This window comes from Aspergillus sclerotioniger (genome assembly GCF_003184525.1).
Source record: "Aspergillus sclerotioniger CBS 115572 chromosome Unknown BO94scaffold_38, whole genome shotgun sequence".
NCBI classification, from domain to species: domain Eukaryota; kingdom Fungi; phylum Ascomycota; class Eurotiomycetes; order Eurotiales; family Aspergillaceae; genus Aspergillus; species Aspergillus sclerotioniger.
Window position 1 is genome coordinate 40,625 of NW_020291028.1, and position 15,243 is coordinate 55,867.

A 15,243-nucleotide genomic window follows, 5' to 3' on the forward strand; every position below is an offset into this window, starting at 1 on the left:
TAATTGTATTTTAAATCATTCCACTCCCTATCACTGTAAAATCATTTTTCACATTTTCAGCCACGACGAGTGCAGGCAGCATAATTTCGGCTCTTTGAATCCATAATACAAGAGATGTCTCTCAGGAAACAATGTTCGCAGGAACTTTCAGTGATGAAACCGTTATCACGAATCTTGTTAGACTGACGGATGCGCTCCTTCACCCGATCGCGATTAGCGCAATGACGAGACATGATGAACCATCATAGAAAAAAGAGAAATTAAGAAAACTCAACGGACACAGGAGGGACACGTACCTTTATGTCTCTTAAGGACAAGAAACCTTGAAGAAGGGGGAGTGATATTATAGACCCCTGCTAGCCAGGTTACTAGCAGAAGCGGACTCGTCAGGCAGAAAGGTAACGACCAGGAAGGACTCAGGCAGCCAGCAACTCTTATTGAGTAAGATCCTGGTTGAGATAACACCCGAGGCAACGCTGTGTCACGTGACCATCTACCATCAGATCTACCATCAAGGATATATGATATGGTATACGGAATCCAGGAATGTGATTGGATCGATCCTCGATCTACCCTGAATGGTATATGAAATGGTATACAAAGGATAGGATATAAGGACACTCTTTCATATACTTAGCTAGTTCTGTTCTTCGTGCTCAATCTAATTGTCTTTAAGTAACCATACGTTTTGGTAAAGCTTAGCGACAACACTCGTCCGCACTTACTTACGGATAGCTGCGCGGCACTATCTGGCCTTACTTCTCTTCTTCTGTTCAGATCAAGTCACCTTTAGATAGTCAACAGCCTGACTACCTTTGATTCAGTTCACAAGGTACGTATCGGAACGGGAGCTAAGCTAACAGGAACAGGGAGAAGCGATCCTAGGGTTTGACATGTTTTTAGAAAACATTGTTGTATATTATAGGATGTTAAAGTATATTATATTAGACTAAGATAAGTTATTTATCTTAAAGTTCTGAAGATTACTTGCAGATCTTATAAGAATTAAAGAATGAATGATAATGGCTTACCACCTGTAGATGAATGGGCAAATAGAAAGAGTTAATTAAGTGATTGAGCAATATTTGAGGCACTATATAAACTACTAGTAAAATGATTGGGTGAATCTGTTATTGATAGTATAGTTCTTATACAACAATGCTAGTTACTTGATTATTAGAGTCTTACTGTTTTATATTAATTATAGTTACTATCTAAGGTTTCTGGAAATATTATTAGAAAAGTAACTAGTTATTTGTTACGGACCCCTGCTAGCTGAACAACTAGTAAGGCGGGTATGTCAGGCAGAAGGCCACATCCGGACGGAAGGGGGCTCTTATCGAGGAGGATCCTGACCCGAACTGTCAGGCGACACGGATCACGTGACCATGGTATACGGACAAGCATATGGTATACAACATATCATCATGGTCTATGATTACCAAGTAAGTATACGACAGACCTGATGGTATATGGAATGGTATACGGGGAACGGATATATAAGGACACTCCTTCACATACTTAGTTAGTTCTATTCTTCATGCTTAATACAACTATCTTTAAGTAACCATATGTTTTGGTAAAAGCTTAATAACAACACTCATCCACACTTACTTACGGATAGCTGCACGGCACTATCTAGCCTTACTTCTCTTCTCTTATTCAGATCAAGTCACCTTTAGATAGTCAACAACCTGACTACCTTGATTCAGTTCACAGGTACGCATTGGAACGGGAGCTAAGCTAACAGAAACAGAAAGAAGCAATCTTAGGATTTAATATATTAAGTACCAGTCAATACAAGTATTACCTAGTAACAACTAGTCATTATATTAATTACATTAAACACATCGCGTGCGCCTCAGCAGGGCCCAATAATCAAGAAACTGATAGATATAATTAATCAATTACAAGAAAGTATCATTATCTTAAAATAAAAGAACCAGTTACTCGAAGATTGCTTAGCAGTTAAATCTATTAAGGTCCGACTACCCGAGCCATTTAACAGCAAACAAGCAAAGCTCAGGGCTTTCTTAACCCAGTTAGATCTGTATCTCAACATAAACAAGAAAAAGCTTAAGAATAAGAAGAATAAGATCTTTTTTATATCTACTTACCTGACTGAAGCAGCATTTAATTAGTTTAAACCATATATCCATAATTAATAAGAAAAGTCAGTAAATAATCAGGATAGTAATATAAAGTAAATCTTTATTAGTTATATTAAATTTAAACAGTGTTTCAAATAGATATTCAGAGACATTAATACAGTATAAAACATTAAGCAGAAATTATAGTAACTCAAGCAGACTAGATCAGTATTTATATATGCTTTAGAGTTTTAGCAAGTTATTAGTTATTTAGACTAGAATAATAATATCTATATCTTATAATTTGAAGAAGGACTCAAGATAGAGATCCAAGAGAAGATCATTTAGCAAGAACAACCAGACACATTGGCTAAGATAATCAAAACAGCAGTTAAGATTGATAATAAGTTATATAATTTTAATATGAAGTAATAAGAAGGTTAATAAACTAGTAGGTCTATATCTTGATATAATAATCAGCTAGGTTACTAAGCTAATAATAAAAGATCAGCACAATCTAGAAGCTTGGAATACAAAGATCCCTATAGACTAAAACCAATGAAGCTAGATACAGCACAGTATCAGACTCAACAGATTCAAGTATTTAAGAAGAAACTTGAATAGTATAAACAAGACTGCTTGTGCTTTAGCTACAGTAAAGTAGATCATTAGTTAAAAAACTGTAGTCAGAAACAGCAACAGTCTCAGAAATAATTAAGAACTATATACCAGGATCAAGGCAGAGAAGTCTATAATATTACCGCCATTCAGCACAAAGTTTGGATAGAATCTATAATATAGATACTAGATAATAAAAAGTTATATATTATTTAATATAATTAACTATTAGAGAACAGAATATATTATGATTAGTTAAGATAACAGATTATCATGGATGAGCCAACAGTACTACCTAGTTAATAAAAAGATTAATAATTATTTATATTATTAGTTTGGACCACAGAAATCAACAATAATAATTATAAGCCAGTTTTAAAGAATGATTATCCTAGTATAGTTTAAAATGAAGACAAACTATTGGATAAAGAGTATAATATACTATTTAAAAACCTTGAATCCAGTAAGAAGAGACTTAGCAAGATATCTAATATCCTTAAAAAATCCCTATCAGAAATTAGTAAACCTTGTCTATCATAGTAAGACGAGGACAAGGAAAACTAGAAGAATAATTAAAAAAATATTGCTTATTGGTTAGACTATATTTTAAAGAAGATCTTAAAGAATCTAGCATGATTCTGTCTAAAGCTTAAGATAATCATGCAGTACTGCTTATATTAGGATTTAAAATGTTAGAAATCATAAAATAAGACTTAAGAATAATATTTATAAAGATGTTCTTATCATCCAGAAGTTTACTTAATATATGGATAAGATAATACAGACTATTATTATTAGTTATTAGAGATTAGCTAGAAGATAAATATTGCTAGAACAGAGCCTTAGTGTGATAAACTATATCTGTATATTTATTTTAAAAAAAGTAAAGATTACTAGAAATATGATAAACTCTCTTAACTTGTATATTACATGAATACATACTTAATATATCATAATTAGAAGTATATTTTTAATTACTGATTTAAGATATTGGAAGTAGTTAGAATTAAGATAAGCCATTATTTATATTCTATCTTTGATTGCGCGTGCAAAGAGTACCAGAGATATTCTTATTATAGATTAATATATTAATTAGCATGTTTTAATGATTAGTATATAATATATTATATAGTAAAAATAAAAGGCTTAAGATTTTTAAGAAGATATCTACAGCAGTTAATATTTAACTAGCCAGAATAATAGTTAGCAGCCACAGAGTCGGGGCCATATCTAAAGATCTAAGTAATTATATTAAATTAACTAGTCTAAGTACTGATAAACTCTGGAGTGACCGGGAACTTCATGAACCTGTGATTTATATAATAGCTTAAGATACTTAGATAATAGAAAGAAGAATCTAAACTGATCACAGGACTGAATAAAGAAAATTTGGAAACTTTTATATTAATAGTCAAGTCAGGAACTATATTTATAATTATAAAGGGTTACTACAAGCATATAGACTTTGATATAATATCTTTAAGATAATATAATATTATATTAAGGATTTTATGACTCAGGAATCATAATCTACAGATTAATTGGAAGACTGAGAGTCTTTAATTTATGAATTATGATTATTCAAGATGACATCAGTAAGAACCAGGTATAGGGTCTAGATCTATATAGCCTGCTACTTAATAAGAAGCTGAAGCAAGAATTAAGTAATTTATTAAAGAAAGATTAAGATCATTACAAAAGCCTAACGCGCCAGGTATTAAAGATAACTTAGAGAAAAATAATACTTTAAGTATAGTTATATAAGTAATAACAGTAATTAAGCTATCATAGAAAGATTAGCTCATGAAATTATTAGAATAGATATTAATAATAATAAAAGAGTATTACAAGTATAGTATTAATAGCTTTAATATAGAGGTCGAGACAATTATCCAGAGACTAGAAGATTTATAGGAACTTCTAGCTGCAGTTAAAAGTAATATACAGATTCTACTATAGTATAAGAAATTCAAGAATTTGTTCAAGCAGCTAGAGTAATCTGAATTATCTCAGCACAGAAAGCATGACCATACTATTTCTATAAAGAAAGAAAAGTTACTAGTATATAGAAAGATTTATCCAATATCTAAAAAAGAATTACAGGTACTATAAGAATACATTAATAACCAGCTAGTTAAAGATAATATCAAGCCTTTAAAGTCACCAGCAGAACATAGAGTCTTATTTATACTAAAAAAGAACAGTAGTTTATAATTATGCATGGATTATCAGTTACTGAATATTATTATAATCAAGGATTAATATCTGTTATCTTTGATTTCAGAAATCTAAGATAAGATATAAGAAATAAAGTAGTTTATTAAACTTGATATTACAGATATATATTATTGTATATATATTATAGAAGATAAAGAATAGAAAACTATATTTAAAATAAAGTATAAATATTTTAAATACTTGATTATATTATTTAGACTTACTAACGCACCAGTGTTATTTCAGTAATATATTAATAAAATTCTTAAAGAATATTTTGATAGATTTATAATTACTTATCTAGACAATATATTAATCTTTTTAAAAACCGAGAAAGAACATGTAAGACATATAAGACTAGTTTTATACAAACTATACCTATATTAGTTATAATATAAGCTAAAGAAGTATGAATTTTATATACAGAAGACAGAGTTTCTGAAATATTGGATATCTATAAAGAGAATTTATACTAAGTAAGCTAAAGTACAAGCCATACGGGATTAGCCTTAATCTAGAAATCTGAAAGAACTACAGCAGTTTATCAGACTAGTTAATTATTATTGATAATTTATAGACAGATATACTATCTATATAATGCTATTCTTTAAGCTTATAAAGAAGTTAAAGAAATACTAATAGAAAGAACCACAGCAGAGCATGTTTGAAGATATTAAGCAATAACTTACTATATTACTAATACTTGTACAGCACGATTTAGAGAAAGAAATAATCATTAAAACCAATATATTAGACTACGCTGTTAGTATGCGTATAACACAACCTGGAGAAGATAGAAAGCTGAGACTAATTATATTTTACTCAAGAAAGTTAGTTTAAATAGAACTCAACTACAACATTCATGACAAGAAATTACTAACTATAGTAATAGTATTTAAACAGTAGAGGATCTATCTTGAAAAAGTAAAGCATACTGTTATTATAAAGACAGATTATAAGAACTTGACTTACTTCACAACAATCAAAGAGTTAACCAAAAGGCAGATATAATAAGTTAAGATTTTGTTATAATATGATTTCAGAATCATATACTGTAAAGGAGCAGAGAATAAATATATAAATATACTGAGCTATAGACCAGACTATGAATTAAATAAAAAGACTATTAAACCAGCCATTTTAAAGCAGAATACAGATAGATTGATCAGTTATAACAAGGCCAACCTAGCAGCAATACTGGAAATAGATAGTAACTTAATCAGATGATTAACTGAAGCCATAAAAAATAATAAAATACTTTAAGAAATAAGTAAAGACTCACCAGATAAGATTATCATTAATAAAAATAGACTAGCCTATTTTCATGGGTTAATCTTTATATTAACTATAATAAGAATAAAGATTATGGCTAGACACTATAATAGATTACTTAAGGATTATCTAAAAGTAAAAAAGATAATTAAATTAATTATAAGAAATTACTATATTCTAAATCTCAGACAGAAAGTATATGATTATATTAAACAATATAAGACTTATATCAGAAACAAGCTTGCAAGATATTAGTCCTATAGATAAATACAAGTACAGGAAGCGCCACAGCGGCTATAGAAATAAATAATAATTAACTTTATTAATTTACTACCAGAATCAGAAGGATTTAATATTATTATGATTATTATTAATCGCCTTATTAAATACATTCATCTTATACTAAGTAAGATGATAATAATAATAATACAGATAATAGAACTATTTTTAGAAAATATTGTTACATATTATAGGATGCCAAAGTATATTATATTAAATCAAGATAAGTTATTTATCTTGAAATTCTGGAGATTACTTGCAGATCTTATAAGAATAGAAGAATAAATAATAATGGCTTATCACCCGCAAACAAATGGGCAAATAAAAAGGATTAATTAAATAATTAAGCAATATCTGAAATATTATATAAACTATTAATAAGATAATTAAATAAATTTATTACTGATAGTACAGTTCTTATATAATAATATCAGTTACTTAATTATTAGAGTCTTATTATTCTATACTAATTATAGATATTACCTGAGATTTCTAAAAATACTATTAAAAAAGTAGTAAGTTACTAATATAGTTAAGAATATTATTATATTCACAGAAAACATATATTTACAGTTATTCTGAGATATTAAGTTCATGAACTTATATAACAAGATATACTATAATCATAAATATAGAAGAGAACCTGATCTGAAAAAAAGGGAAAAAGTATTCTTACTTTACAGAAATATCAAGATAAAATAACTAAATCAGAAACTTAATTATCACAAGCTAAGACCATTTATTATTAAAAATAAGAAAAGACTAGTTAATTACAAGTTGAGGTTGCCAAAATCAATGAACAGAATTCATCTAGTGTTTTATATCTTATTATTAGAACCTGTATCAAAGAACGCTAAAATCACAGAAAATGTGGAGATTGATAATAATATAGAATAAGAATATAAAGTTAAAAAGATTCTAAACTATAGAAAGATTAGCAGCAGATCACAGTATCTGGTAAAATAGGAAGAATATGATATCTCAGAAAATATATGGAAACTTATTAAGAATTTGACAGGCTGTCATCAGCTTGTGGAGCAGTACCACTGACAGACAAGTCGAAGTTTGCCTAGAATGAAGGGGAACTAACTAACTGAGTCAGACTAGGATTATCTGATGCAGCGGCAAGTTGAGTAGTGTTATGTTTATCAGCCAGATGTTCTAGCTCTCGGAGATCCTCAGTGCTTGGAGGATCCTTATTATTCAGTTACTTTAACATATTTAAGTTATGATCTAATATCTGATTACCATGATTCTTCAGGAATCTGCGATGTTTTCATAACTGCTTTATTTTTGTAAATAATAGCTTAATCTGTTCTTTAGTCTTTTTAATCTCTTGAGCTATCTTTTCTTTATCATGTTAAAGCTTATTCCACTCAGAATCACTGTAAAATTACTTTTCATATTTTTAGCCATGATGAGTACAGGCCGCATAATTTCGGTTTTTAGAATCTATAAAACAAGGAAGACTGTAAGAATCATATCAAGTATAAGAGAAGTTAACCTGGATACTGTTATAAACAATCTGATTAGCCTGTTAATAGCACTTCTTGTAACAATTATGCAGAGACATGATGATCTATCTTAAGAGAAAATAAAACCAAAAAAGACTTAGCTGACCTGGACGAGGGACACGCACCTTTATGTTCTTGAGAACAAGAATCTTAAAGAAGGGAAGGTGGTGTTACGGACCCCTGCTAGCTGAATAATTAGTAAGGCAGATATGTCAGGCAGAAGGCCATATCCAGACAGAAAGGGGCTCTTATCAAGAAGAATCCTGATCTGAACTATCAGGCAATACAGATCACGTGACCATGATATATAGATAAGCATGTGGTATACAATATATTATTATGGTCTATGATTATCAAGTGGGTATATGACAGACCCGATGATATATGAAATGATATACAGGGAACGGATATATAAGGACACTTCTTTATATACTTAGTTAGTTCTGTTCTTCATGCTTAATATAACTATCTTTAAGTAACTATATGTTTTGGTAAAAGCTTAGCGACAACACTCGTCTGCACTTACTTACAGATAGCTGCGCGGTACTATCTGGCCTTACTTCTCTTCTCTTGTTCAGATCAAGTCATCTTTAGATAGTCAACGACCTGACTACCTTGATTCAGTTCACAGGTACGCATTGGAACGGGAGCTAAGCTAACAGGAACAGGGAGAAGCGATCCTAGGGTTTGACATTATTGATGTAGCTGAGAATATTATTATATTTATGGAAAACATATATATACAGTTATCCTGAGATATTGAGTTTATGAATTTATATAGTAAGATATATTATGATTACAGATATAGAAAGAGACCTGATTTAAAAAAGGAAAGAAAGTGTTTTTACTCCGTAGAAATATCAAGATAAAATAATTAAGTTAGAAGCTTGATTATCACAAGCTAGGATTATTTGTTATTGAGGATAAGAAGGGACTGGTTAATTATAAGTTGAGGTTATTAAAATCAATGAGCAAAATTTATCCAGTATTTTATATCTTATTGTTGGAACCTGCACTAAAGAATGTGTTACAGACCCCTGCTAGCTGAACGAACTAGTAAGGCGGATACGTTAGGCAGAAGGCCACGTCCGGAAGGCAAGGACTCTTATCGAGTAGAATCCCGATCAGGGTAACCTACAAACCGGGACGGTTACACACCACGTGACCACGACGGACATGTCACCGACACGCTATAACATGGCAGCGCTACGACAGGACATGGCAGCGCTACGACAGGACATGGCAGCGCTACGACATAACATATCGGCGACATGACATATCATGGCGACGCCATGACGAAGGATAGGATATAAGGACACTCTTTCATGTACTTAGTTAGTTCTGTTCTTCGTGCTCAATTACATTGTCTTTAAGTAACCATACGTTTTGGTAGAGCTTAGCGACAACACTCGTCCGCACTTACTTACGGATAGCTGCGCGGCACTATCTGGCCTTACTTCTCTTCTTCTGTTCAGATCAAGTCACCTTTAGATAGTCAACAGCCTGACTACCTTTGATTCAGTTCACAAGGTACGTATCGGAACGGGAGCTAAGCTAACAGGAACAGGGAGAAGCGATCCTAGGGTTTGACAGAATGCTAGAATTATAGAAAATATGGAGATTAATAATGATATAGAGAAAGAATATAAAGTTGAAAGGATCTTAAACCACAGGAAAATTAGTGGCAGATTATAATATCTGGTAAAATAGGAAGAATATAATATCTCAGAAAACATGTAAAAACTTATTAAGAATTTGATAGGCTGTTACCAGCTTGTAAAACAGTATTATTAGTAGGCAAGTTAAAATTTTTCCAGAAAGAAGGAGAGCTAATTAGTTAGGATAAATTAAGATCAAGCTCGGATATAGTAACTAGTTTAATATCACTACCTGTGATAGTACTAGCCTCGGTCTTAGATATTACAGTTCTTTGATCACGCAGTTTTGCTTGTGCTTTATGTTTCTTTTATTCTTATTTCTTAAGTTTTTCCAGTTCCTTAATTTTCTTTATGTTACAAGCTATGAAATCGCTAGCTTGTCTTTATAATAATTGTTTTTGTTTCTATAATTAAAGAAGCTTTGCCAGAATGACTTTCTTCTCTTCTTTGATAGAATTTTGGGCCTTGATTAAATGCTTCCACTCGGCGTCAGAGAAGAAAGGATTAGGCATTTTATAATGAATACTGTTTGTCTTAATATATTTACTACAGTAATCAGAATTTTCAGACTTGATATATACTTTATAAAGGTAAATACAGTGCTTGCAAGAAAAGACTGCAAGAAAATCTTTGTCCTTAATCTACTAGTAAAGGCTCTTCTTACAAATAGAAGAACTGGACGACATGGTTAATGATCTGAATAAAGTTTTGGAAAACAATATCAGATACTTATCTCAAGAGAGAGGCACTGCAGATTTATGTTTCTTAGGGATAAGAAACCTTAAAAGAGGGAAAGTGGTGTTACAGGCCCCTGCTAGCTGAATAAACTAGTGAGGCGGACTCATTAGGCAGAAGGCTACGTCTGGAAAAGCAAGGACTCTTATTAAGTAGAATCCTGATCTGAATAACCTACAACCGGGATGGTTATACAACACGTGACCACGATAAACATGTCACCGACATGCTATAATATGTCAGTACTATGATAAGATATGGCAGTACTATAATATAATATATTAGTGACATGACATATCATGGTGATGCCATGATAAAGGATAGGATATAAGAACATTCTTTCATGTATTTAGCTAGTTCTGTTCTTCGTGCTCAATAACACTGTCTTTAAGTAACCATATGTTTTGATAAAACTTAGTGATAACACTCATCCGTACTTACTTACGGATAGCTGCGCGGCACTATCTGGCCTTACTTCTCTTCTCTTGTTCAGGACTAGTTGCTATTAGATAGTCATCAGTCTGACTTACCTTGATTCAGTTCGAAGGTACGTATTGGAACGGAAGCTAAGCTAACAGGAACAGGGAGAAGCGATCCTAGGGTTTGACAAGTTCATCATGTTTCTAATATCTGTTATTTTCTTTGAAGTATATATACAGACATTTCTTATTATTATATTAAGGTTCTGTTCTAGCTACTTATATCTTGTAGCTAATCTCAGATAGTTAATAATAGTAATCTATATTGTCTCATCCATATATCAGATAAAATTCTAGATAATAAGAACATCTCTGCAGATACTGTTTCCAGGTCTTGTTTTATGATTTTTAACATCTCAGGTCTTAATATAGATAATGATGTATGATTTTCTTGAATTCTGGGTAGAATCATACTAGATTCTCTGAGAATTTCTTTATAATACAGTCTAACCAGTAAGTAATTTTATCTTTATTATTTTTCTGGTTTTTTTTATTTTTATCTTACTGTATCGGACATAATTTACTAATTTCTAATGAGAGTTTTTCCGGGATATTAGATATCTCGCTGAGTCTCTTCTTACTAGGTTTAAGACCTTCTAGCTAAGTATTGTATTCTTTATTTAAAGGGTCAAACTTGTCCCAAACTATATTAGGATATTCGTTTCTCAGAACTGGCTTATTACTGTCATTAACTTCTATAGGCTAATCAAATGGTACAGATAGTTAGTAGTCTTCTTGTTATTCTGGTGGTGCTGTTGGCTTATCTGTAGTAACCTGTTACCTTAACTGATCTTGGTATATACTGCTTTCTGATACTAGTAGTTATCCATATTATATGATATGTAGCTTCTTGCTATCTGATATCCACGTTGCAGGTTCTGTCCAAACTTCGGGCTGAATAGTAGTAATATTATAGACTCCTCTGTCTTAATCTTCATGCATAGTTCTTAACTGCTTCTGAGGCTATTACTGTTTCTGTTTATAATTCTTTGACTGATAACCTGCTTTGCCACAGCTAAAGCACAAGCAGTTCTTTTTACGCTGTTTGAGTTCCTCCTTGAATACTCTGTCTTGTTAAGTCTAATGCTGTGCTGTATCTAGCTCCATTAGCTTCAGTCTGTAGAGATCTTCATATTCCAGACTTTTAGGCTATGCTGATCTTCTATTGTTGGCTTAATAGCTTTGTTGATTTTGTTGTTAAGGTATAGACCTGCTGGTTTATCAGTCTTTCTTCCGTTTCATGTTGTATTCATACAACTTATTATTAATCTTGATTACTGCTGCAATTATCTGTGGCAACGTATTTAGTTATTCTTACTAAATAAGTTTTTCTTGGATCTCTATCTTGAGTTCTTCCTTAAATCGTGTGATATAGGCGTCTTTATCCTAGTCTAGGTGACTGATAACTTGTAAGAATTCGGAAGTATACTTAGATATTAATCTGCTCTGCTTAAATCATTATAACTTTCATTCAGCATTGCGTGCTGCGTTGATGTTTTTAAATATTTATTCAAGATGTCCCTTGAATCTGGTATAATTAGCGAAGATTTGTTTGGTTTTATTATCCTGATTATCTACCGACTTTTCTTGATACTCGCAGATATACGGCTTAAACTAATTGAACACTATTTTAGTCAGGTAGGTAGATATAAAAAGGATCTTATCAATCTTATTTTTAAGCTTCTCTCTGTTCATGTTGAGATACAAGTCTAACTGGGTTAAGAAAGCCCTGAGCTTCGCGCGATTACTGTTAAATGGTTCTAATAGTCAGATCTTAATAGATTTAACTGTTAAGCGATCTTTGAGTAACTGGTTCCGTTATTTTAAGACGGTGATGCTTTCTTATAACTGACCAACCATACCCATCAGTTCTTGTATTGTCAGGCCCTGCTGCTGTGGGGCGCGCGATGAGTTCGAAGTAGTCAACATGATGATTAATTATTACTGGATAACACTTGTACTGACTGGTGCTCAATATGTCAAACCCTAGGATTGCTTCTCCCTGTTCTTATTAGCTTAGCTTTGCCGATATACGTACCTTCGAACTGAATCAAGGTAGTGTCAGACTGATGACTATCTAAAGATGACTGGTCCTGAACATGAGAAGAGAAGTAAGGCCAGATAGTGCCGCGCAGCTATCCATAAGTAAGTACAGACGAGTATTGTCGCTAAACTTTCTAAACGTATGGTTACTTAAAGATGATTGTATTGAGCATGAAGAACAGAACTAGCTAAGCACATATAAGAGTGTCCTTATATCCTATCCTCTGTATACCATATCATATACCATTCAGGGTAGATCGAGGGTCGATCCAATCACGTTCCTGGATTCCAGTATACCTTGCGTATACCCTCGATGGTAGATCCAATGGTAGATGATCACGTGACACAACGCCGCTCCGGACGTTACTCAGACCGGGATCCTACTCGATAAGAGTTGCTGGTCGTCCGAGACTTGCCTTGTCGACGCTTTCTGCCTAACGAGCCCGCTCCGCTAGTGACCTGGCTAGCAGGGGCCTGTAACAATAAGTATCTTCTAAATAGTTAAAAACAAGAAAGTAAGCTTACCTGCTCGTACTCAGGAAGTTCTAAATATTTATTACTTATTTCTCTAAGATATTATTAAGATTATTTTTATTTTATTAAAATATATCAGTATTTCATCAGCATTTTATCTTAGAATTAATTAAGTAATAATAAATAACTTAATAAGTAATATTACTGATATTTAACTTCAGAGTAGTCATGTTAGTTAGTTAGAGGGGGGGGATTATACATAGTAATAATAAGATAACTATAAGAACATTAAAAGAGATGATATAATCTGAGATTTACAGTGTTAGTGGGTAACAGCTCGCTTGAACATCACGTGACTAAAATGCTTACTAACTAGTAGCGGACCGCGCGACCGAAAAAACGGACCCGAGCGACCTGCAACCACTATTGATTGGGCTGGTGCAGCTGATCGGATCCGACAGCGGATCCGGCCCTGAGGCTCTTACCAACTGTAGCGAACTGCAGCGACCTGGATGCACTGGGCTATTACCTATAAACATCATTCGTCTCTACTCATGAGTCTCCATCTTACTACCTTCATCGGTCAGCTGGACGGGTCTCCCTATCAGTTCGGAAGGCTGGTGCTAGGGAACATATATTTCCAGGCTACGGTGTATTTCTCCCTCCAACCGGTTCAACCCCTGACCGGAGAAAACCCGAAAGTAAAATAAGAATAATAACAAAAAGCTTAGACCCCCAAAAAAGCCCAATCGCAATGGTCGTTGAGTCATTGCCTATTTGATTCCCCGACGATGTGATCAGCGTTGGGGGAGTAGGCTATCCCGTCCGGAGGAAACGGACTCGTCCGGTCGGATCCGAAGGTAGCTCCGGAGATCATACCGTGTTAGTAGTGAAACTGGTAGTATATAGATCCTGTCACCGTCAGCTGTTGCAACATAATAGATCTCCTGCAGTTATTGGAAAAGTGCCTGGTGGACAGTTTTTCATCCTTCATATTTTCTTCATCAGCATCAACGTCTGTATCAACATGCGCGTCCTTGTAATTGGTGGAAGTGGCCGATGCGGCAAACTGGTCATCAATGAACTGCTCAGTCGAGGTAAGCCCCTCTAAAGTGATGTAAGTAGATGTATCTAACCTGTCCAGGCCACCAAGTCACCACGCTGGCTCGTAAGCCGGATGCCCTAGGTGGAGCACGTGCCGGTCTCACAGTTGTGCCAGGTATACCCTCCACGTTGCATACCAATCAACCATCCAACTGACATCATGGCAGGAACCCCCACGAAGCTCGACGACGTCCGGCGTGTCTTCCAAGCCGATATTCCCACCGTGGTGATCGTGACCTTAAATGCCCCCCGAGCCAGCGACAGTCCCTTTGCGGCCCCGATTTCCCCGCCCCGACTCATGGCCGACTGCAACGCCAACGTGGTGGCAGCGATGAAGGAGTTCGGGGTGCGCAAGACAGTCATCCTGCAGGCATTCGGAGTCGGAGACTCATGGGTCAACCTGCACTGCGTGTTGCGACTGCTGATGAAGAAATCCAACATGTCGTACCAGTATGATGATCATAACGAGACGGAGCGGGAGGTACGGGCCAGCGGGGTGGACTATGTGATGGTGCGACCGTCCCGGCTGGTGGAGAGCGAGGATACCACCCTGCCGATCAAGGTGTGGCCGGATCATGGCAAGGGAGTGCCCATGATGGCTAGTACGAGTCGTATCAGTGTGGCGCGGTGGTTGGTGGACGCGGCGGAGGGGACGGAGTGGGATAATTCGACTCCTGTCATTACCAACTGACCGGGGAAGCAGCAGGAGGAGAAGGATGAGTATGAGGCAGAAAGGCAGTGGATAACAAGGAATCTATTA

The 15,243-nt window shown here is 34.1% G+C and overlaps 1 protein-coding gene across 1 annotated transcript; it reads left to right on the forward strand.

Moving 5' to 3' along the window:
* Positions 1-14,330: 14,330 nt before the first annotated feature.
* BO94DRAFT_539686 (NAD(P)-dependent oxidoreductase) lies at positions 14,331-15,241 on the forward strand. The gene is made up of 3 exons (XM_025612753.1): positions 14,331-14,476; positions 14,524-14,598; positions 14,651-15,241. The coding sequence occupies exons 1-3, from the start codon at positions 14,407-14,409 to the stop codon at positions 15,172-15,174; spliced, it is 669 nt and encodes a 222-aa protein (XP_025462697.1). The 5' UTR covers positions 14,331-14,406; the 3' UTR covers positions 15,175-15,241.
* The last annotated feature ends 2 nt before the right edge of the window (positions 15,242-15,243 follow it).

Excerpts from the sequence above, each read along its gene's own strand:
- BO94DRAFT_539686 (XM_025612753.1), top strand. The coding sequence starts at position 14,407 with ATGCGCGTCCTTGTAATTGGTGGAAGTGGCCGATGCGGCAAACTGGTC. Across the intron at positions 14,477-14,523 it reads CAATGAACTGCTCAGTCGAG|GCCACCAAGTCACCACGCTG; the intron begins GTAAGCCCCTCT and ends TAACCTGTCCAG. Across the intron at positions 14,599-14,650 it reads CGGTCTCACAGTTGTGCCAG|GAACCCCCACGAAGCTCGAC; the intron begins GTATACCCTCCA and ends ACATCATGGCAG.